Source organism: Danio rerio, chromosome 3 (genome assembly GCF_052040795.2).
Source record: "Danio rerio strain M-AB ecotype USA chromosome 3, GRCz13ab, whole genome shotgun sequence".
NCBI lineage: Eukaryota > Metazoa > Chordata > Actinopteri > Cypriniformes > Danionidae > Danio > Danio rerio.
Window position 1 is genome coordinate 61,036,097 of NC_141023.1, and position 24,623 is coordinate 61,060,719.

Below are 24,623 nucleotides of genomic sequence, written 5' to 3' on the forward strand. Positions count from 1 at the left end.
AACTTTTATTCTGGAGGAAGCTGAGCGGAAGTGCGCTTGTAAATCTGCAGGAGTTGTTTCCTGTCTTGGGTGGTGGCTTCAAACTTTCTTACTCGACTTCATTCCTGTGTGCGGGAATGAGAGGAGGAAGAAAAGTTATTTTAGAGAAGCGCCTTACCGTGCAGCTGTGACTGGTGTTGTTTGAAGCGGCGTCGCTCGTTAGAGGGGTTTTTTCATCAGTTCCGCGCGGAGGGAGAGCAAAAATCGAGTAAAAGTCATGCAGGCCATCAAGTGTGTGGTCGTCGGTGACGGGTGAGTGACTTTACTGTCCCTGCGGTGACATTTTCTCAATCTAAACATACCTTTTGTCACTTTGTTACTCTGTCGGTGTCTGTGAGCTTACTTTAAACAGCTTTCTTTGTTGTCACGGATGTGTGCGTTTCTCCTCTGATGTGACGTCACGCACATTAACTTACATGAGAGTCGCAGAGAGCATGTGAAATCCCATATAAGAAATGTAACACTGTTGTAAATGCCATCCCAAGAGAATTATTACATATAACAAAAATCACATTTCATATATATATATATATATATATACACACATACATACATATATATATATATATATATATATATATATATATATATATATATATATATATATATATATATATATACATACATACATACATATACATACATATATATATATATATATATATATATATATATATATATATATATATATATATATATACATACATACATACATACATATACATACATATATATATATATATATATATATATATATATATATATATATATATATATATATATATATATATATATATATTTTCACTGCTAAGTGCTGTTCATACTTCCCGTGCGGTTCCCAAACAACCACTCTGTGCCACAAGCTGAATGTTATGTACAACTTTATTACTTGTTATTCACAGCATATGCAGGTTCTGTTCACTAAAGTAGACTTCATTCAGAGGCGCGCACGCCCGGGCTTTCTGTGGTAGCAGCTGACGTTCAGCAGCTCACGTCACGTGCGATTTTGTCGTCGTTAATACATTACATAAAGACAGAAATGACATTTTTTAGGTGAATTATATCTTATAAATACAGCATGTGACTCCTTCAACACTATTTGGAGGTGTCCACATTGCTGAGCAACGTATGTAAAACAATGTGAAGACTTGTGCGGCCACCATTGCTTCTCTCCTAAACTTTAAAATATGATTGACAGAATCGTAGAAATGCTGGATTAAGATCATCTAGGGCAGGGGTCACCAATCCTGGTCCTGGAGGGCCGGTGTCCCTGCAGGGTTTAGCTCCAACTAGCCTCAACACACCTGCCTGGATGTCTCAAGTATACCTAGTAAGACCTTTATTAGCTTGTTCAGGTGTGTTTGATTAGGGTTGGAGCTAAAATCTGCAGGACACCGGCCCTCCAGGAACAAGTTTGGTGACCACTGGTCTAGGGGGTCTACAGCTCTACAGTACGTCATGATAATGAATCTGTATTGGTCTGCTTTACGGTTTTACAGAATGCGAAAATCTTAATGTGCGAGTATAAAATAGGGAAAATAGGTTTTGAACTTGTCACCATTTTTCTCAGAAAACATTTTTCTAAAGGCGCTGTTGACTTGAAATTTTCACCGGATGTTGGTAACAAGCAAAGAAATCCATATATGCAAAGAAAGCATATTGGTTTGCAAATTAAGTTATGCATAACAAAATGAAAGGACGAAGGGAAAAAGTATTGAACACATAAAGAACGGAAGGTGTAGAAAGGCAGTGAAAGCCCAGACAGCAGCTGAAATCTCTCAGTTGTTATTTAGCAATCCTCTGCCCTTCGTCATTGTGAAATAATATCGGCTGCTTCAGTCCAACATCTACATTAGCAGGAGGATGATAGAGGGTATTAAAATTAAATACATTTCAGTAGTTCAGCACTTTCTCCTTGTGTCATTTCATTGTTGTTACACAACTCATTTTCTGATTTTTATTATTATAATTATTATTTTTTTATGTTTGCATTGTTTGTGTTTGTACCAAAGTCTGGTTCAATTCTATGTCTATTTAGAAATATTATTCCCAGAACAAAAAAAAAGATGTGTTCAATACTTATTTCCCCATCCATTTAGCCAATGCTGGAGTTTAGAATGCTCGTGTAGTTCGAGTTGAATTTAAACTGATTTAGTTCAGCTTAATACAAATGTCCCTGCTCAAAGGACGCTCCACCAACACACACAGCCTTGGAGACTTTTTCATTCGGTTTCATTATAGTTCAACACTGTAATCAGGAAACACCCATATATTAAACAGCACGGTGTTAATTTGTGACTGTTTTAGCAAAGCTCGATGACATCATGTTCAGCTGATGTATGGTATGGACACAGCTGGACTTTGATCTATGCTTTAAAATGGACTTAATGAGTCAGGCATTGCTCAAGTTTTCATGACACCTGCTGTTTTAAGTGTGTGTGTGTCTTTATACTTGACTAGTCATTTTGTCGTCATAATCTCAATGTATTATACTTTTTTCAACCCTGTAAATCATATACTGTAAAAAGTGATTAATTAAAAGTGAGTAAACCCTTTGCCTTAAAAGCGACAAGTTGACTTTACTTAAAAAGGGATTATGCACATAGTTGATCTACCTACTATTTTTAAGGTAACAGGTTTACTCACTTTAAGCAGAGTCTAAACATTTCATACTTAGAATTTGATGCATGAAATTCTAATGTTTCTAAGTAATCAGCATTTGTTTTGAAGAGTAAACATAAGAATTACTTTTCATTTGGTCATTAATATCATTATTATTTTAAGATGCCACACCCAAAAAGATACAGCTTTTTTCTTCAAGCAAGATCCTGTTAAAATATGTCGGAATATTTGAGAGATTTGTATACAAATAGATTGATTGGATCATCTTTTATCAAGTATTTATAAAACATCTTAGTAAGTAATTAACTAATTACATCTTAAGACATAATAAAACACATTTTACTGGACTGTCCTGCTTTTACGGATTCCAGAAAACCTTTTTATGAAATGAACTCTTTTAAGGGCATTTTTAACAAAGTGAAACCGGAAAAGATTTTAGAATTTTTTTTATCATGCATCAACACTAAAAATCTTATTTAATTTCTGTGTTCATTTGTTTGTTGATTTTAAATTGTATATTTGTTATTGAAAGGTTCCTGCCATGAAGATAGCCTTGGTTGCTGACATGGCATTAAATAAAAAATACATTACATTACATTCTTAAGACATATTATTGGGAGATGTAGAACACAAACAGATATTTATAGCATTTTAGGTAATTATTATGTAGGTTTTATTGATTTACATTACAATCTTTAGAACAGAGATGCCCAAAGTTGGCCTTTGTAACCTTTGATTTGGCCCGCCATCTTAATACGGAAAGAGTGAGAATGATTGAGAGGGTGGGGGTGTTTTATTGCTGAGCTACAAAAAAGCTAATTAAAATTAAATATTGTAAATGAAGCAGATTTTTTAAAGGTTAAATACTGTCATTCGATATATAAAGGACTATGCAAATCGAAGCAAAAATTAGTGTAAAAAAATACTGTACAATTAAATATTTAAAGTGTGTTTTTCTAGTTATTTTTTTACACATTATTAAATAAATAAAGAAATTACACATGGCTATATTTACTCCTGGGCTGCTAGCCTCAATCAAATTTGTTTTTTGGCACATCGCTGCATTAGAATTTCATCTTACTTTTTGGTCATGCAAACATGTAATTTTTATTTTAAAAAAATGTTCAAACGTATTTGTTTCCAAGCAAGCAAGCAAACAAAAAGACTTAGAGGCTGATGTCATTCCCAGGGTTTCTTTTTTCCCTATTTGTATCTCCAGGGTTAACTTTTTAAATATATTTTTCATATTTGATATGCTGTGCATCACGGCAGTTTGTTTCAGGTTTCTCGAATATTTTATTTTTTTTATTTCCAGTTTAATTTGCTTGTCTCACATTATTTTAAAGTACAATTCTTGATATTAATAAACCATTAACTGTGACTTTTGCCTCAATAATCTCCAATTTTGCAGTTTATTAAAAGTTATTAAGGTAGTAGTTAGGTTTAGGTGTTGGGTAGGATATGTATGTGGAATTAGGGCTTGGTGATTAAGTCAGTATTTATTGACTGAACCATTGTCAACAATGATTAAAAAAGTTTGGTATGAAGTTTCGGTATGAAGCTCTATAGTTTTATTAAAAAGTGGCTACTGTCATTGCACACTGAAACTAACATTTTATTTAAGATTAAGTGTTTAACTAACTCTTAACACTTATGCTTACATTATTATAAGGCATAAGAGACGATATATTTTTGTTTAATTTTTTCGTTTATTGACTATAAAAACAATTGGCCTTTAGTAATGTTAGTAAATTAAAATAAAGTGGTTAATTTTTTTTTAAATCCTAATATTCTAAATGGATTGTTTAAAATTAATACACACACACACACACACACACACACACACACAGATATATATATATATATATATATATATATATATATATATATATATATATATATATATATATATATATATATATATTATTATTATTATCATCATTATTATTGTTTGATTTATTTATTATTTTTATTTTGTTTTGCTGTATCACCTAGCCCTATATAGCGTCTTACTTTTAAAGTACAAATAATCATCTGATATCTTAATAATAATCATGTAATAATCCCCTAGTTAATTGTGAGAATTGGTACTTGTTACTAAATTGCTGTCTTTAGCATGTCTAATTTTCTGCAAGTATAAAGATTCACAGATTTCTATTAGAGCTGCACAATTAATCTTAAAAAGGTCGCGATCTTGATTCGACCCCCTAGACCACAGGTGTCAAACTCAGTTCCAAAAGGGCCGCAGCTCTGCACAGTTTAGTTCCAACCCTAATTAAACACACCTGATCAAACTAATTGAGTCCTTCAGGCTTGTTTGAAACCTACAGGTAAGTGTGTTGGAGCAGGGTTGGAACTAAACTGTGCAGGGCTTCGGCCCTCCAGGAATTGAGTTTGACACCCCTGCTCTAGACAATCTTAATCCAGCATTTCTACGATTCTGTCAATCATATTTTCAAGTTCAGGAGAGAAGCAAAAAGTGGCCGCACAAGTCTTCACGTTGTTTTACATACGTTGCTCAGCAACGTGGACACCTCCAAATGGTGTTGAAAGAGTCACATGCTGTATTTATAAGATATAATTCACCTCAAAAATGTCATTTCTGTCTTTATGTAATGTATTTGCGACCACAAAATCACACGTGACGTGAGCTGACCTTCAGCTGTTACCACAGAGAGGGCGCGCGCGCACGCATGCCTCTGAATGAAGTTTACTTTAGTGAACAAAACCTTCATATGTTGTGAATAAAATTGATAATGAAGCTGTAAATAACATTCAGTTTGTGGCACAGAGTGATCGTTTGGAAGCCGCGCGGGAAGTGAACCGCTCTTAGCAGTGAAAATGAAATCGAAAGCGCACACAGCCAGATGTAGCTGACTGATTCCAGCCCAAAAAGTATCCAAAACCCACCATTACAAGTCTATACAAAATTGGGCATTTTAACCAACAGTACAGCTACACAAAGCCTATTGCTGTTTTACCACATGTTTGAGAATAACAATAATAATAGCCCACTCATATTAACCTTTATTTTATATCTACAGAATCGTGAGAAAATCATGATCTTTATTTTAGGCCAAAAAAATTCTCATTTCGCGATTCTCATTTCAGCCAGAATCGTGCAGCTCTAATTTCTAATCATTTTCTTCATTCACTGGGTTGCCAAGTCATATAAACTTAAACATTTAAATCTACATTGAAGTCTTGCTCAGTAAAACCAGCACCTCTTTCAGTTTTAAGAGGAAGTGAACGGCACAAATCAAATCTCAGGTCTGCATTGGGAGTCAGATGAGAGGGCACTTCACCAGACTTGTTTTTCCACTTATTGCTGATAGTATCCTGCAGCGTGGCTTGTTTACATCTTGACTTGTTTTATCTTTTTCCTTCTCATTCCAGGGCTGTGGGTAAAACATGTCTGCTGATCAGCTACACAACCAATGCTTTTCCCGGAGAATACATCCCCACAGTGTGAGTCTTCTTTGACAGTATCACAGGGCTCGAAATTGCAACCATTTTGGTCGCATATGCGCCCGAAATTTTATCTATGCGACCATAAAATATTTTTGGGAGCATTTCTGCGAGTGCTTAAAATTGTTGTGTGCGACCAGTTTTTACTGCAAAATGTTCACCACATGCGCGGATTCGGGAGACATTCACGCAGAATTCATCTCTAAGCTCTTTGTTTGCACTTGGAACGGGAAACGCAGCGCTCAGGAATGGTTTTAAACAGTTGTCATGTCAACTTGCTGCAGTAAACAAATCCAAGTCCGTAATGCTTGACCCGGCTTCGCGCTCTTCTTATTGGCCCACTGCTCTAGCACTGAACGCGAATGATTGGTTAATATCAGCTGTCAATCACTCAGTCAGCGCCTTCTGGCTTCAGATGACAAAGAGAGCTACTACCGCGGAAAACTAAAGCGCTAAAGATGAGATTGAAGATAACACGGACAGATTTAGTTTTAGAAACCATCTAGTTACAAATAATGACACATCTTACTAGTGATCATGTGCTGAATGTTAATCCACCATCTACACTTTTCCAAGAGTAGAAGACTTCTGTTGGCTTCAAGTCCGCTATGAAAAGTCTGTGGGATGGAGTTTTCAGGTAACTGTTTGCCACATCTAGCATGAGAGCTTCTGTTTAATCCTTCAGATAATCACCAGATGCTGTCTGCCGTGCAAGGGGCTGCTATATGTCAAATTGAACATCACGTACACCATCGCAAACGGGCTTACACTGAGTAAATTAATATCGCTAACTTACTCATGAAAAGACCAGTATGGCTATTAACATGACGTTTGCATATAATAAGGTACAATATGTGTCAAAAGCATCAGTGCAATATCAGACAGCACTTGTGAGAACAGCACAGTTAACGTTATACCGTTAACAGATTCATTCAAGCAGTGCGTGCAGGGCCGGTGAGCGCTCCGTGTATGCTTTGGTCACTCAGTTCTGTTATAAAAATCTATTTTCTTGTGATAACGGGATTTCGTTGAGACATATTTTCCTCACGCACGCATATTTATATTATTATTTTTTTGCTTGTTAGTTTGATTAGTGTTGATGTCAAATACAATAAATCTGTTTGTATAAAACTTGTAGTAACGGTGCTCATTATTGGTGGTGTGACTAAATTTTGGCTGATGCGCCTAAATTTTTAAAGTTAGGTGCACCGGTGCTACCAAGCAAAAAGGTTAATTTCAAGCCCTGTATCAGCACAGAGCCAGTATAACCCTTTATTTAAAGTCAGTGTGTATACCCATAGCTGAAAAAGCCATTTTATGATGATACTACTATTTTTTTTTTTTTTGCTCTTTATGTCATAAACATGTTTATTAAGTTGAGCTTTTTAGTTTAAACCCATTTTTACAAATGTTTTATAGATATCTTTTGGGAGAAAATTAGATTTTAAAGAAGCTGATATACTTTGAAAATAGCTATATAAATAAAAATAAAAAAACGATTGAGCAGCGCGAGGCCTCTTCGCCAGTGTGAGCGTTGAGGTGAGTTGAAATTAAGTTAACTTTATGGTAATGAGCTATGACGCGGTTTGGCGGCAAGCAATCAGAATGAAGAAGTCCACCGCTTGTGAGGAGTTGAGAGAACACAGACCTGTAAACTTTGGTTACAACCACAGTTGTTCCCAAGGGTTTGATTATTGCGGTCGCCGGATTTTCAATTATTTACAATGTTTTCTTACAGGAACATGCATTAAATAAGTTACTAGCGAGTTACTGATGTGCATTAATGTTATATATATGTATTTTAATAAAAATTTGATAAGAAGTGCGCAACATTTTCACTCTAGGAAGCATGTTTTATGCAGGAATGTAACTGATATGCTACAACGGCCCCTTTAAATACGAGATCAATGTAGCGAGTGTTGACGCTCTCACCGCCGGGGCTGAAAGCAGACAGCGTTGTCACCAGGGCAGCCAGAGCGACCTTGGGTGCTCTCACTGCTTTTGGTGTGAACGCACAGTTACATTTACCGAAATATTGTATTGTGGGTCTTAAATCAAAAAAAAAAAAAATTTTAAACAGGTCTTAATTTTAAAACAGGTCTTTCATGCTTAGATCATCCAATCACCAGCAAACCATCTCAATAGAACTTTTAACAAGTAGTTTAACTTTTAACTCTATTTACCAATGTAGTTTAGTTATCTTCCTTATAATATCATTCATTAAAAAGTTGTCTATTTATTATGGTGAGGACACTGATCTGGGGTCCGTTCTTTGTACCTCGCTTAAATGATCTGAGATGATTTGGCAGATCCTGGATCTTTTAATCTTGATAACTGATCTCTCGCTAATTTGGTTCTTCAAACAAGTTCGTGAATCAGATTAGAATGTCTGGATAAACGGATCTGAGATCGCTGCGTGTGTTGTGAAGGACAGATCTATCCATCCTCGAAATCATGATTAGCAATGCAACGATTGGCTGACGGCACAGCAGCGTAATGACATCATCTGATTAATATTCAATTATCCATGTGAGCAAAATTACATCAAATTAGCAGTAAACGGTGTGTTAAATATGACACGCAATAACCTTCCACATTTGTTATGAGCGGCAGGCTTTACACTTTCATGTGTCAAGAGTATTCATCATGTATTTCAATGCATATCAATGTATTTAGTTCTACATTTAGAAAACATTTTCTTTATTATAGTAGTCGTTTTTTAATCGGTGTAAAGAATAACTGGTTGTTTACAACAGCATTTTCATATTGATAAAGGCGTCTGCAACTTTTGTGAAGCATCAAATCACTGGGATATTAACTATCAAAACATGTTTATGACTGCATAAATGTATTATTGCTTTAAAAAAAAAAGTCACATATTGTGCATTTCTATTACACACAATTTGTTCTAAAGCGATCTAAAAAGTTCATATCAATAAGTTTTCTCTTTGCACCACCAGGTGGCAGTCTTTGTACTTTCATTTCGAGGGTGCAGATTGCATAAGTTTTATTAATATGTATAACTTTATTTATTTTATTAATGACTATAAGTTTATATATATATAGTTAAAAAATATTTACCATTTTCCCAAGTGTATATAACTACTACTGTAAGAAAATATCAAAATTCGGAACATACTTTCTGTATTATCTTTGCTTGAACTAAGCCGATCTAATCCTGTTTATATGAATTGAACCTGCTCCCGATCAGGTTTGACCTAGCAGAACTGTTGCTATGACAACAATTCTCGGATCAGCTTTGAAGAACGAAACGATCCTGGATCGTGTCAAATCGTCAATATCCAAATCCAGGTAACTGAGTAATCCACATACGAAGAACGGACCCCTGGAGAGACAGTTGAGCATGTATTTAGTTTTTGTAAAATAAGTGTTATGTTGGGAAAAAACTGCATCTATGAAACCAAGAGTATGCTTGTTTTGATGCATTATCACAAAATATGAAAAGAAATAAGTAAATTAGAGTTTAATTGATAATAGTAAAACTATTTTCCTTTAGAAAAAAGTTCTTTATAGTGTTAATCCCAATATGAGTCGTACATTTAATTATAATAAAATAATTAAAAAAGATATTTAAAAGTCTTAAATTTGACTTCATGAAACTTGCAGAAACCCTATTTAATGTGAAGATTTAAATAGTATTGAATTAAAAAAAAATCCTTTACACCTTGAATGTTTCAGTTTGTTTTATTTAGGCTCTGTTTATATAGTTTAACACAGCTGTTCTAGTTCTAGTGCTCTTTTTCTTTTAGTATTTTAAGTTGTTTCTCTCCATAAAAATAGCAAAGGAAGCTGCCATGGTGTTAAAACGCTGATTAATGCTGAGACTTGCTTTGCCTTTCAAATCACAGATTTGATAATTATTCTGCGAATGTGATGGTGGATGGGAAACCGGTGAATCTGGGCCTGTGGGATACAGCAGGACAGGAGGATTACGACAGACTTCGCCCTCTCTCGTACCCTCAGACGGTGAGAGCACAAACCTGCAGACATGACTTTTTTTTATCTTTGCTACCAACCAATGTGTTTCTAACCAAACATTTATTAACAACGTTTTTGCAAAGTAAAATGCCATGTCTTACAAATGAAATAACTTCATGTAACAAAGTATATCATCTTAAAAAAAAAATATAATAATACATTTTATTTGTATAGCACTTTTCCAACATACATGCAACTCAAAGTGCCTCACAAACAACAACAACAAAAAAGCATTAAAATAGACCACACAATCTTGTCACATATACTCGGATAAAAGCATTCATGTACACAAAATACAAGCATATATCCACATGATCACACACACAAAAGTCCTTACATATGCAAGCACACACCATACATACACACATAAACCTACAACAATATAGATAAAATGCGTACACCTTACAAACTTGTGTATTCATACGCAATTTTAAAAAGATGTGTCTTAAGACGCTTTTTAAAAACATGAATACTTGGGGATTCTTTCACTTCAAGAGGGAGACGGTTCCAAATTTTTGGAGCATAATGGCTAAAAGAAGTGCCGCCAGATCACATCAGGTTTACAGAGTAAAATTCTAAAAGTCTAGCGCTAGAAGAGCGTAGCAAACGGTTTGGATTATATTTTGATAAACAGTCGGAAATGTAGGAAGGTGTCATGTTGTGAAGTGCTTTATAAACCAATAAAATAATCTTAAAATCTATTCTTTGGTGCGCAGGTAGCCAGTGTAATTCTATTAATCATCTCTCGTTTCTTTAATTTCATTAAAACTCTGGCTGCTGCATTTTGTATCAGTTGCATCTTCATTATAGAACCCTTAGGTAAACCAGTATAAATAGCATTGCAATAATCAAACCGAGAGAAAATAAAAGCATGAATTAATTTCTTGGCATCATCAAAAGATAGGAAAGAACGAATTTTGGCAACATTTCTTAAATGATAAAAACAAGTTTTTGTAACTTGATTAATTTGAGAGTCAAAATTAAAATCACAATCGAAAATAACACCCAGGTTCTTTAATTCTTTTTTGGATTGTAAACCTAAAGAACACAATTCTGCTTCAATCCTCTCTCGCTCAGGTTTTTTGCCCACACTAAGAATTTCAGTTTTCTCTTTATTCAACTTTAAAAAATTAGCAGTCATCCATTGTACAATATTGGACATTCAGTCGGACAAATTTTTCATCACAGCAGTGTCTCTGCGAACAATGAACAGTTACGACTACATGGCATAAGCAATAATTCAATTCAATTCAGCTTTATTTGTATAGCGCTTTTACAATGTAGATTGTGTCAAAGCAGCTTCACATAAATGGTCATAGTAACTGGAACAGTGTGGTTCAGGTTTTAGTGTTTAAGTTCAGTTCAGTTCAGTTTAGCTCAGTTCAGTGTGATTTAATCATTACTGAGAGTTCAAACACTGAAGAGCCAATTCATCTCAGTTGGGCACGACCATTTTAATTTCTCCGCTGGCCAAAAGTCTTGTGCAGAGCTTCATTCGCCGTGGTTTAGGCTGGAAGATGGCCTCAGCGAAGACTCGTCTGTCCCTGGAGCGTCGCTGGAATCAGACTCATGTTCTAAAATAACATCTGCAATAAATACAGAGTATGTGTTTGTACGTTAAAAAATTATGAGTTATTCTAAAGCTTTTGCGGTCACATTTTACAATAAGGTTTCATTAGTTGATGGTAGTAGTTGTATTTATTATGAATGAACAATTGTTGTTCGGCATTTATTAGTCATAGTTCAACATTTACTAATACATTATTGATGAACTAACAATGAACAACTTACCAATGTTAACAAAGGTGAGCAAATACTGTATTAAATGTTTGCTTTTGTCATCTTAGTAAATGTATGACCTAATGCAACATTCTTGTAAAGTGTTGCCACTTTTGCTTTCACAAACTATTTTAAGACTGTTGGAATGAGGAAAGTCGGTTTGCTCATCTCTTCCTTTAATATAAGCATATGTGTCTTTTAAATGCACTGTCACTTCTAAAAACAAAGTATCATCATGTTTTGTGCATTACTGGCAGAGCAGTAAAACCAGTCTCTATGTAGTAGTGTGTCTTTTGAACCAAGCCATCGAAGCTCATGAGAATAAAGAGTCATGCTGGATGTAGTGTTGATGTAGAAATTGCATGACAAATCAGACTTCTGTTTGCAGGGAATACAACATCGATTTGGTCCAAGTGTTGCTTTCAGATGAAGAGTTTAAAAATTTGCGCTGCTTTGTGAGTGTTGTGGCTTTTTAGACTAATATTAAGAAGTAAAGTGGAGAGGCAAAGAGTGGACATTTCCATTACAATATTATTTCATTACAATAGTTGCAGTAGTTGTAATATTTTGGTGGTTTATTGGATCACTAATCTCACTTTAAGATTTTTAAGTCATGGATCGGACCATTTTTCAGATCAGCAAAAAGCAAAGAGGAGACTAATGTGATGGATTTTGTTTAAATAACTATATTAATAAAATAACTTCTAGAACATGGATGTCAAACTTAATTCCTAGAGGGCCGCAGCCCTGCACAGTTTAATTCCAACCCTGATTAAACACACCTGATCAAACTAATTGAGTGCTTCAGGCTTGTTTGAAACTTACAGGTAAGTGTGTTGAAACAGGGTTGGAACTTAATGGGGTATATGCCGAGCTAATGTGTTTCCCATGCTGATACACTTCCGGTGACCTGTTATTGTGATTTATTTTTTTATTTTTCCATTTTATATGGTTCCTTTTAAAGCATCGATGTTGTAATGTAATTCAAATACAATCAGTTAAACAGACTTTGGCATCCATTTAGTTGCTCAAGCGTATAACCAGACAAAAAGCCGTTTGCTCGCACGCGCCCGTCAGAATCAGCAGGTTAGTGCAGAAGCTCCATTGAATATACTGGGGTAAAATAAATGCTCATGTTATAAAGACATGGCGGAGAAAATGTAATTTACTGCAGTGCTTCTTGTACAATCTGAGTCCCACTTTATATCGGATATCACTCAGCCAGTGGAGATTGCAGATTTTTAAAGAAAACAGACCTTAAACGCGCCGATTTTGCAATGGCATACAGTTCGCCAGAAACGAATAACCCAGGTTACTGGCAAATTAAAAGTCCTATTAGCATGCTTCAGCATATACCCTATTGTGCAGGGCTGCAGTCCTTTAGGAATTGAGTTTGACATCCCTGTTCTAGAACCTGTGATTTTTATTTTTTTTTATTTTTATTTTTTTATTAATTAATTAATTTATTTTAAATAAAAATAAAGTCAAGAAATAACCGGCCGAATAAATACAATTCAATAATAAAATATTCAATACTCCGTTATAAAGTGCAGCATGTGAAAATACGCTACGCTTGCTGATAATGTGAAATGTATAATTAAACACATCTTTATATTAGTTATTATTTAGTCTGTTTATATTATTTATTTTCAATGAATAATTCAATAACTCACAAAGACCATATTTCATTACCAGATTAACCATTTACTGGTTGAAAAGACTAAAGACTGAATCTTTCTCAGTCAAATGCAGATTTGAATGCACCACATTGAAGGATTAGTGAACATAAGCAAGTCACAGTCATTTATAATTAAGATTGCGTGGGTGTTTGAATCAAGATCCCGATCTTTTAGCGATTAATTGTGCAGCTATACACAATGCATTAATGCTGTCTAAGCAAGTAGAAGTGAGAGAAAACCCTTTTAATACCCTAAAGCCTGGTTTATACTTCTGCGTCAAGTGACCAGCGTAACCCACGGTGCACGCAATGCATGTAGCTGTGCATTTATACTTCTCCGCGCTGTCTCTGTTGGTCTGCATTAACACTTCCGAAACGCTAGTTGGCAGTGAGGTGTTAATGTTCCTCTGTGTCAAGTTTCTTCGCTGGTGTTTTGTTTTTCCTGAACGCTTCCTGAATGTACAAGTGGCTCAAACTCGCTCATTTTGAGGCAGGAACCGGCGGACGTGCAACAACTTTAACTATGAGGTAAACACAAAACAAAACTTTCCATCCAGAGCTCCTCAACGGGACTCCACACTTGTAAACAGTCGCTCCATCGGGCTCGCCATTCGCATGGCTCTCTGTCCCGCCCAGACTCTTCAGCGATACCAAGCCGACCAATCACAGAGCTTGCGCTACGCGTCGTTGCAACGTGTAGTTACATTTTTGGAGTGGTGCACGTCAGCAACGCCGACAGCCACGGCGAAGGGCTATGCGTCAGCACCGTAGCATACGCCGGCGTTTGACGCAGAAGTATAAATCAGCCTTAAATGTGGAAACGCTGCCATTGCTCAGTAGTTCAACGTGAATGCTTTTCTCTCACAGGACGTGTTCCTCATCTGCTTCTCTCTCGTGAGTCCTGCCTCTTTCGAGAACGTCCGTGCAAAGGTGAGTTCTTTTCATCCCCATAGCAGGCGGTAGAATAAACATCAGGCATTGGAGCTTTCGTTTTTTTGATTAACAGCTTGACGTTCAGTGCAGTGCTGGATGTTTTAACAATGGGACATGTTGCCTCGTGTGTTTAGTGGTATCCAGAAGTGAGACATCACTGTCAAACCACTCCCATCATCCTGGTGGGAACCAAGCTTGATCTGAGAGACGACAAGGACACCATTGAGAAGCTGAAGGAGAAGAAGCTCACTCCCATCACCTACCCTCAGGGCCTGGCCATGGCCAAAGAGATCGGTAGGTGGATCTAAAATTTAAATCTTATTTTCATTGGGGGCCATTTTAAGCATTACGGCTGCCCTCAAAGAGGCAGTTATAACTGTAAGAGAATACAGTAAAAATACACGTTTCTTCCCAAGTGGGAAAACCACCAACATTCAAGAGTGCATGACTATATGCTGTAACTCGATTAGCATGTTGTTAGCATGATGCTAACAAAATTAGCATCATGTTAGCGATATGCTAATTATGTTAGCATCATGCTAGTAACTCGATTAGCATGTTGAAATGAAATGAAATGAAAATAACGAAAGGGTAGTAAATTAGAACAGTACACAAGGGTTAAGCTCCATCTAACGTCAGTGAGTCATTTTTCACGCTAACACAGCTCATCACCATTGAACATTTCTTAGGTGTGAAAGTGGAAAAAACTTCCACTGAGTGATACGATTCAGTACACTTTTTTACCACTGTCTAAGAGTACCTAAAAGCGAACCGTACCGTACCACTTTTTCGGCACCCCTTGCAAAGGGTACTAAGGGTAGCAAAGGCGGAGCTAGATGCACAGCTGAGTGCTGATTTCTGTGACCAAGCTTTTCTCCCTTCTCAGCTGCAACTTAAATCATTTCTATTTGCAATTATTGCTGTGGCACCTCTTGCGTGAAGTGTTATATGTTCTCAGGGCTTACCTGTACTCTGCTCTGCGTGTAGCAGGCTGCCTTTGTGCCTAATAAACTGGTCTTGTTTTGCATGCACCCCTGTTGTATTGTCTGCCCATTCTCACAATCAATTTTTTTAAATTTTTTTTTTCATTTATTTACTTTATTTATTTATACAGGGACAATGTACAACATGACATGTTGTGCCAGAGTTAGCTATAAAGCTAATTTACATCTGTAGTCCCTGGGCAGGAAGTAACAAATTTAACACTTATAACAAATACAATATACACTTACAGTACAATAAATACAATACATCATTGTCAATAAAATGAAATCAAATCAGTGGCTGCATATTTGATTTTGTTTTAGCCAGATTTTAAGAACAGTTTTAAAATTATTAAAAGTGCTGCTCTCTCTGATATACACTGGTATTTTATTCCATCTTTCTGCTGCTTTAACTGAAAAAACTGATTGTCCAAAAGCAGTTCTCTTAAGTTTAACTGAACAATCACCTCTAACAGATGACCTAGTCTCTTATATTGTCCTTGCCGACAATCACACATTGTTTGAGGGGTGGTGGTGCAAGATCATGAAATATTTTATACATTAAACACACATCAGCATAAAATAAGAAACTGTCAAATGTTAGTAATTTTTGTTGTGCAATACAGTTGCAATGATGATAGCTCCTTGGCTTTTTAGCTAAAATTTTAACAGTTTGTTTATATATAACATACAATGGTTTTAAAGTTGTAATGTTCTTAAGCGACCAGCTTGTAGCACAATAAGATAAATGAGGTAAAATCATTGTATTCATAAAAAGCAGCCATAGGTAACTGATGCCTAATGTTTCTATAGATCCTCAGGCTTGCTCTAGCACTTTTGGAAACCTTCTTAATGTGTTTTTTAAAATTTAAATTGGAGTCAATAATTATACCTAAATATTTAAAATGATCAACAATATTTATTACTTCTCCATTAACTAAAATATCTGAGCAATGCTCCTCATTTTTCTTTATTGAAAAAAAACATTCCCACAGTTTTACTTACATTGAGGTTAAGACATGAACGATATAACCAATCTGAAACCTTTTTGAGTGCAGCAGCATGTTCTTTGGTTTTAGCGTGAGTATATACTACCGTGTCGTCTGCATACATTTGAACCTGAACTTCTGGACACACTGTAGGCAGATCATTAATGTATAAACTAAACAAAATTGGTCCAAGAATTGATCCTTGTGGAACTCCAAAATTACAATTGATGTATGGTGAGCATGCACCATTAATTCTTGTACATTGCTTTCTTGATTTTAAATATGACTCCATCCATGATAATGCGTTAACAGAAAAATGAAACCTTGATAATTGAGATAAAAGTATGTTGTGGTTAACATTATCAAAGGCCTTTTTAAAATCAAGAAAGACCACCCCAACAACTCCACCCCTATCTAGACTGGATTTAATTTGTTCAATAAAGTAACAGTTTGCTGTCTCCGTAGAATGACATGCTCTAAATCCAAACTGCATAGTGTGTAATGGAAATGTATCTAAATTTAAATGCTCTACCAGCTGATTACAAACAACCTTTTCAATTACTTTAGAGGCAATTGGTAAAATACTGATAGGCCTATAATTTACCAGATTAGTAGGATCTCCAGTCTTAAATATGGGTGTTATTACTGCTGACTTCCAGGCACTTGGAACATAAGATTGTCTTATTGATAAGTTAATTATTTCACACTCACACCAATAATATCCAGGTAAGCACAGCGTCTTCTTGACTCATGACTTCAGGATCTGTTCGTCTTCGTGGCTGTGTTAGTGGGCGGGGCGCAGGTTTAAATTTTCCCGGGTTTGCGCCCATAACAATAATGTTTCGTAGTCACGTCACGCCGAAACGGCTAAAGACTCGTTATGAAGACGATTCATTCTAAACACTGAGTCGACTCTCCACTTTCAGATTTAAGCCTTAGCTGGATATTTCACTTCACTTAGATCTGTTACACACTACATGGAAGCTCATTTTCGAAAACCCACAATAGGGGCTCTTTAACTAAAGCAGCGCGCCGTTCACATATCACGTCTTTTCCGCACGCAAGTTCGTTATTTCCAATATTAGAATAAATGCCAATATGCGTGCGCAAGTGGGGCGGTGCGCTCTGGCCCTTCAGATGCACCGAGTAGAAAACATCTCACAGTAAGAGTTGTGCTTGGCTTTCAGTGCAATGTGAACAAAAGATATGTTAGAGGAATTATTAAAAATTATTAAAATGATTATATATGTTTGAACGCAGATGATAACAACCGTTCATTTAAATACTTAGCTAATAAAGCTTAAATTTACCATAGACGTGATAACCGTGAAACCATGATTATTCTTCAGATTATATGATCGTACAACCAAAATTTAAAATTGTTGCATTCATAATTATGCAGTTCAAAACATAACATATGAATGTGTCTGAATGTAGAAGAAGCCTACTTAAGCAATGCACTGCTATTGTTATTCTTTGAATATGTTTGTAAAAGCCACATTGTACAATGCAGTGATGTTATGTAGTTTCAAAATACAACATATTAACATTTTACTGTAGGAAAAGCCAAAGTGGGTGTCAAGAGCAAAAATACAGCATATGAGCTCTTATATGCTGTTGTGTCATCACTTATATTGCAAGTCGTATCTCTCCGGCCCCTCATTTGAGATGCTTTAGATGAGCTGGCCCTCATGACAAATTAATTGAATAGCCCTGCCATAGAGCCAGGGCCGGGGCCTGCACGTCCATAGAGGCGACCTAGGCAGCCGCCTTTGGCGGCAGTATAGAGAGGGCGGCATCCGCAACACCCCCCTCACCACCCGCGCCCTCTGTTATGTCCGCGACACCTCCCTTACCACCCGCGTCCTTAGATATATTCGCGCATAGGCGACAGAATAGAGAGGGCAGCGACAGCGACACCTCCATTAGCACCCGCGTGTCCTCAGTTATATGCGCGCATGGGGCGGCAGAATAGAGAGAGCAGCGTCGACGACACCTCCCTCCCTCAGCACCCGCGCGTCCTCAGTTATATCCGCGCATAGGGCGGCATAATAGAGGTCCGCGACACCTCACTTCATTTTTATAACCGGTTACTTTCATTTTCACACATTGGGGTTGAGGGTGGCGTGATCGTCCTCTGCCTATAGCGGCAGTTCAGCTTGCTCCGGCCCTGCATAGAGCAAAACAGACGGCAAAATGGGATAAAGCAAGTTTGCGTACTCCTGGTTGGAGAAAGACAAGTTTAAACAGTGGCTGAAAGCTATCGCTGAAAACAACCACAAAATTTATTCTTTCAGGGTTTGTTTCTTCCAAGCTTATCGGAGTTCTGTTGCACGGTTGTGCTCCATTCATTTATTTAACTACTGTTTATTAGCATCTGTTTTTTAAGTTAAAGGTTTGATACTGATTAGAACTTGAAGTCTTAAAATATTCTGAGGATGTCTTTAAAAAGTCCTAAAAGGCTATTGAAATTTTCTTTTGTATTCCTGCATATACCATGATAACAGTCTTCAGAGCAGGCTTTATTAACATGGGAGAGCAAAGTGAAGATGCGCTGTCCTTTAGCTTGCATTAGAAAATAGTTGGTTTACTGTTAGGAAACCCACATCAGGCAAGTCTGATGTATAAGGGTCTTGATGTTTGTTTGTTTGTTTGTTTGTTTGTGTTCAGGGGCAGTGAAGTATCTGGAATGCTCGGCACTCACACAGCGTGGCCTGAAGACGGTGTTTGATGAGGCCATCCGGGCCGTCCTGTGCCCTCCACCCGTCAAGAAGAGGAAGAGGAAATGCTCCCTGCTGTAGTCTTGAGGAAACGCCGCTGTAATCCAAACTGTATTCCTAAGAGGAGAAGTGAGAAACGACACTGCGGTTTCCTTTTTCACTTCCCTCACTGTAATTATACCAGTACAACTTTATACCTTCACAAACAAATGTTATCAATATTATCGATAGAAGTAGTAAGAATTATCCCCAACGACCGACACTACAGGACGACCTGCGGCCTTTGACTATTGGATGTTAACGTTCAGTTCTTGAAGTTGGTTCCTTCCATTGAGAACCCACAATGTTTGTTTATAGTCTTTGTTTGAAAGGAATGAAGATCTTGCCAAACAGCACTACATTAGGGTGGGGCAGCATCACGCGTACTGATTTGTAACCCCTAAAGGGCAGCGATCATTTGGCGAACTAGAGCTAACGGTTGAAGCCGGTGAGTTTTCAGTGAAGGCTTCTATCTCATGCCTGTTTCTGAAACATGCGGTTCTGTTAATGGAAGGATGAAGAGTCTGAACTGATGTTTATCGGTCTTCATTATGTCTCTGCACACTATTTGCCATTTGTTTAGGGAGTTTATTCTGTAATGAACATGAACGTCCTGGCCATGTTTCACTCTTGAATTGTAAAAAACGGATTTTGCTTTTTAGAAACAGTTTCATGACTATTAAATCTCTTTTACTTTATTTCTTGACTATGTATATTAGGGCAGGGCAATATCACGATAAGTATTTTCCATATTGAACAATAACGGTTGTATTTCAATATAAGTTGTTAATGCTTCCAGATTTAAAGGAGCACTCTAATAATAGCTATGTTTCCATCCAAAAATGCAAATTAACTTTATGTGCAAAACTGGATTATCGATAAAAGACGTGCGAATAAAGCTGCATTTCCGAGTCAAAGGGAATAAAATCGTCACTTCCTCACTAGCTGGCGCCAAATATCAAAACTATAAACAGAATTTGCTGCGATAGGAGAAGCTTTGTCAATCTTTTCTAAATTTAATAAATGATTTATGCCTCAGAAGACAATCCTGACACGCAGTGAACGCGATTTAAGGCGTGAGACGCAAAACACAGACGCTCTTGATTCTGGAGGTAATTAATAATATAATAATACTGAAACAGTTAAGGCATTTTAGAATGACCAAAACAACATTTCAGATGTTTTACAAAGTGCTCAGCCTGCTGGTTTATCCATTAACAAATTTTTATCATCACATATTCTCTTATATCAAAATCACATGACCGTTTTTAATGCACATACTGGAATTTGTGTGATTCAAAAGTGTTTCCATCGTAGGTTATGTGCATGTTCTCTTATCGAATAAAAAGTTTATTCTACTCACTTACGCACATGTTTTTGTATGCGCATTTTCAAATTTATGCCACTTTGGCGTTTCTTTAACCGTTTTTTTATGCACATCTCCAAAATGAGCATAAATAGGTGGATGGAAATGTAGCCAATGACTGAAGCCACAAAAATTAGAGGGTCCATTAAATGGCACAACATATTTTCGATTTGCAGAAAATCCAATCTCTGATATGATAATGAGCCTGTATTTGTCACAACACTGTTACATGCAGTGAAACTGGACCCCTCCGACCCTATTACATGCAGTGAACCTGGACCCCTCCGAACTTATTGCTACAATCGCTACGAAAAAAGCCAAAGCAAACACTAGCAGATTACTATGGTATAAATGCAGCACTACAACATACAAGAAAGATCAATTTAGAATATCAGCAATTTTATAATGATTTGTTCAGCTGTAGTTGGAAATTTACACTGAGCTTTTCTCTACTAAGGACTTATTATGGGGTCTCTGTCGCCATCTTGTGGCGGAATGTCAACCATCAATTTCTTTGCTCTGCTAATGGCCGCCAACGTGCTAAATCTCCGAAAACATAAACGTTTAAAAAAGGCATTTATATTTAGAAATAAACTACATCCTCACCTAAAAAAGCCTCAAAAGAGTTTTGTTGTCCAACAGCTGCAATATTTGTCAAACATAAAACATTTCAGGGAAAGATGGGTCAGTCGAGAGGTAGCATAGAAAAATAGGAAAAAAGATACGTTGGGGAAAAAAGACCCCCCCCCGACTGTCCTTAAAGTAGGGCAATATCAACACACTTTAGATTCCCATTGTTGCACATTTCTGCTGTGTGATTGGCTCTTCAATATATCAATATAGAGTAAAAAAGTCCAGAGCTTATGAATGTTATTGACAAATCTTATCGCAATTCGATATATTATCGTTTATCATCCCAGCCCTGGTGCCTTAGTGTCCCACCACTGACGATATACACCCATATCGCACTGCTACGAGGGTGATATTGTGTTTATACAACAGTTCGACGGCATAATCATGTGTATAAAGAAGAAAATCAAACACAGAGAGTCTAAAAACCCTTTTGTATGAGGAACTACTTTCTTCCGCCGTTCATTCACATCTGCAGCTGACGTCAGAACAGCAGAAACAGTTGCTACTTCACCAACTTCTCTTTAGAGCTAGTCTTTCTCTAGTGTAATGTCTAAAGTCATGACAAAACAGGTGATTTTGCTCACATTTTAACATTATAAAGGCTGAACAGCATGAAATGCCATCAGTCTAGAGATTTCCCAGAATTTCTCTGTTGTAATTGGGAGATCATAATAATTATCCCTGAAAGAAGCCAAAGCAAACACTAGCAGATTACTATAGTATAAATACAGCACTACAACAAACAAGAGAGATCAATTTAGAATATTGCTCACCAATTTTATAATGTTTTAATCAGCTGTAGTTTGCAGTTTACGCTGAGGAATTATTATGGGGTCTCTGTCGCCATTATGTGGCTGAACGTCAACCATTAATTTCTTTGCTCTGCTGATGGCCGCCAACGTGCTGAATCTTCGAAATTATAAACGTTTAAAAAAAGCATTTATATTTTTAAATAAACTACACCGTTGGGATCCAAACAACTACATCCTTGCCTAAAAAAAAACTTAAAGGTACATTATGTTGTCCAACAGCTGCAATATTTGTCAAACTGTAGAGTTTATTCCTCTGCTTGTCATGTGGGCGGAGTAATGCACAAGGATGAAGAGGCTGTACGAGTGCTTATATTGCAGAATATCACAGGGCTATCAGATTCGAGAACCAGACAAGACATATATATATATATATATGTATTTATACACACACACACACACACACACACACACATACACATACATACATACATACACACATACATATATATATATATGTATATATATATACACACACACACACATATATGTGTGTGTGTGTATATATATATAGCTTTTACCTATTGAAACGTAGGTTGGAAAAATGGGCTTAATTGTCATTTATATTGTCAAAACCAAAAATACGACATGATTCAAGGTTTGGTTTTAATTTTGTTTTCATAAAAATGTTCATATTTTCTGATTTCAGGTGTGCAACAAGGCCAGGACGTTCTTGTTTTGTTGGTTCAATAAGTCCTCAAATATTAGCATCCTCCTCTGATATATGCTCAAGAAAGGCTGTCTGAAATATACAAAAAATATATATATATATATATATATATATAAACAGAAAGAAATGGCATTATATGAACACTACGATGCTCTTAGGGCATTTTTAATACTCCCTCTACAGCCATATATTTTTTAACACATTTGTAGAAACGTTTATTTCCTTTTTTTAACATTTTTTATACTTGCTTATTGTATACTTGCTTATAAGCACCAGACTACTGTCAGAACATACACTACAGGACTTTTCATGTGAAGTAGATCTTTTTTTCGGATGTGGTTCATTCTAATTATAGCTTACCGTATTTTAACTAGTATTTTATTCTTACTTTGCTAAAAACATGGAACTGTCAAAGTAATTGGCAGCAAATCTGATTCAAACAGCACATCATGTGAAGCGTTTTCTGACCTTAAACACTTTGCAGACATACTTGAACTGTCTGGGGCACAAGTACAGGATGTGCTTTATATTGCTGGTCACCCAATGGAGCGATTTCAAATCTGCACACTAATAGCCGGATTGTAACCCTGTTTTTAGGGGCGTTCATCATGCCACTTCTTTCACAGAGGAAATAAACTACAATAAATTTAGATCAAACTCTAAGGTTTTGTTTTGTTTGTTATTGCTTGGGTATGAAGGTTTTAAAATGACAGAAACACACTGCAAAACCAAGTTATTGACAGTAGCTGTTTCCATCCACACTTTTACCAACAGATTTTAAGGTGTCCTGTAACATAAAGCTAGATGGAAATGTTTCACAAGAAATCTTAAAATGTACATTAAAGTGTATTAACTCAATAATAGCCCCTTTCACACATTTTTACCGGCAATTTTCTGAAAAGGTGTGTATGTGTGAACAGGCCCTTTTTGAAAATACCGGTAAATTCATTCTGGCTATTTTCCGGAAAGAGAAGTTGTAACATTACCGGCAATTTGCGGAATGCTGCGCTGTGTGAATGCAGAAGGAAGATTGCCGTAATAAGCGCGTGCACGTCTAGAACGTGCTGACGTGAGACATCTGCTTTAGCCAGTCACAACAGTCAGACGCATTCACGTTCGTGCGGTTTATGAGAATAAAAGCCTTTGAATATTTTTCCAGACACCTTTAGCTGCTAGAAGATAGTCAGATAACGTTTATATATTCATTTTAATGCCAACCATGTAATTAATTATCGATGAGATGCTTATAAGCCGTTGTTTGTTTACCTTCAAGCTTTGCGTGTGCCCATTAAACAGCCCACGAGCGCCAACACACACACACACATATCATGAACATCATGACATGCGAAAGTGTTTCTCTATATGTTTTCATCGAAGTTGTTCACTATACTGATCCATCCACAGAGTTTGGGATGTAGTTAAATGTTTACAAATACAAGCGCCGCCGTTTAGAGCTAATTTCTGGTTAATGATATCAGAATTTGTGTACCTGTATTTTGGAATGGATGTGTGAATGCTCTTTTCCGGAAAAATTCCGTAACGTCCTCGCCTGTGTGATCAGCACTTTTTTTTAAATTACCGGTAAAGTCGTTCCAGAAATTTTACATATAATTACCGGTATCACTGTGTGAAAGGGTCTATTGAGTTAAAACAAATATGCACAAATTATCTTATGAATGTTATTATATCAAAGAAATGACCGAATTGTGACTCAACAGATTGTGATTGGATAATTGGATTAACCAGTGGACCAGTCACATAGATTTAATTAAACCACTACAGAATCCAGTTTTCCATTTTTTTTTATTGCTCGTGTATTTTTTTTTTTTTTTTTTGCACTGAAGTCAAACTGGTTTATTAGAGCTACAGTGGTTTCCATGTTAGTGCTGATAATGT

The 24,623-nt window shown here is 36.4% G+C and overlaps 2 protein-coding genes across 3 annotated transcripts in view; both read left to right on the forward strand.

The window, feature by feature from the left end:
* prkcab (protein kinase C, alpha, b) overlaps positions 1-24,623 on the forward strand; it is a 624,299-nt gene that overhangs the window by 509,762 nt on the left and 89,914 nt on the right. The gene's annotated exons all lie outside the window — the stretch shown is intronic.
* On the forward strand, positions 49-23,390 carry rac1b (Rac family small GTPase 1b). 2 transcript variants are annotated; one of them, XM_087242964.1, is made up of 7 exons: positions 49-291; positions 6,058-8,166; positions 8,228-8,392; positions 9,482-10,116; positions 14,453-14,515; positions 14,653-14,812; positions 19,161-23,390. In XM_087242964.1, exons 4-7 carry the CDS (start codon positions 10,024-10,026, stop codon positions 19,289-19,291), a joined length of 447 nt encoding a protein of 148 aa, XP_087099090.1. In that variant the 5' UTR covers positions 49-291; positions 6,058-8,166; positions 8,228-8,392; positions 9,482-10,023; the 3' UTR covers positions 19,292-23,390.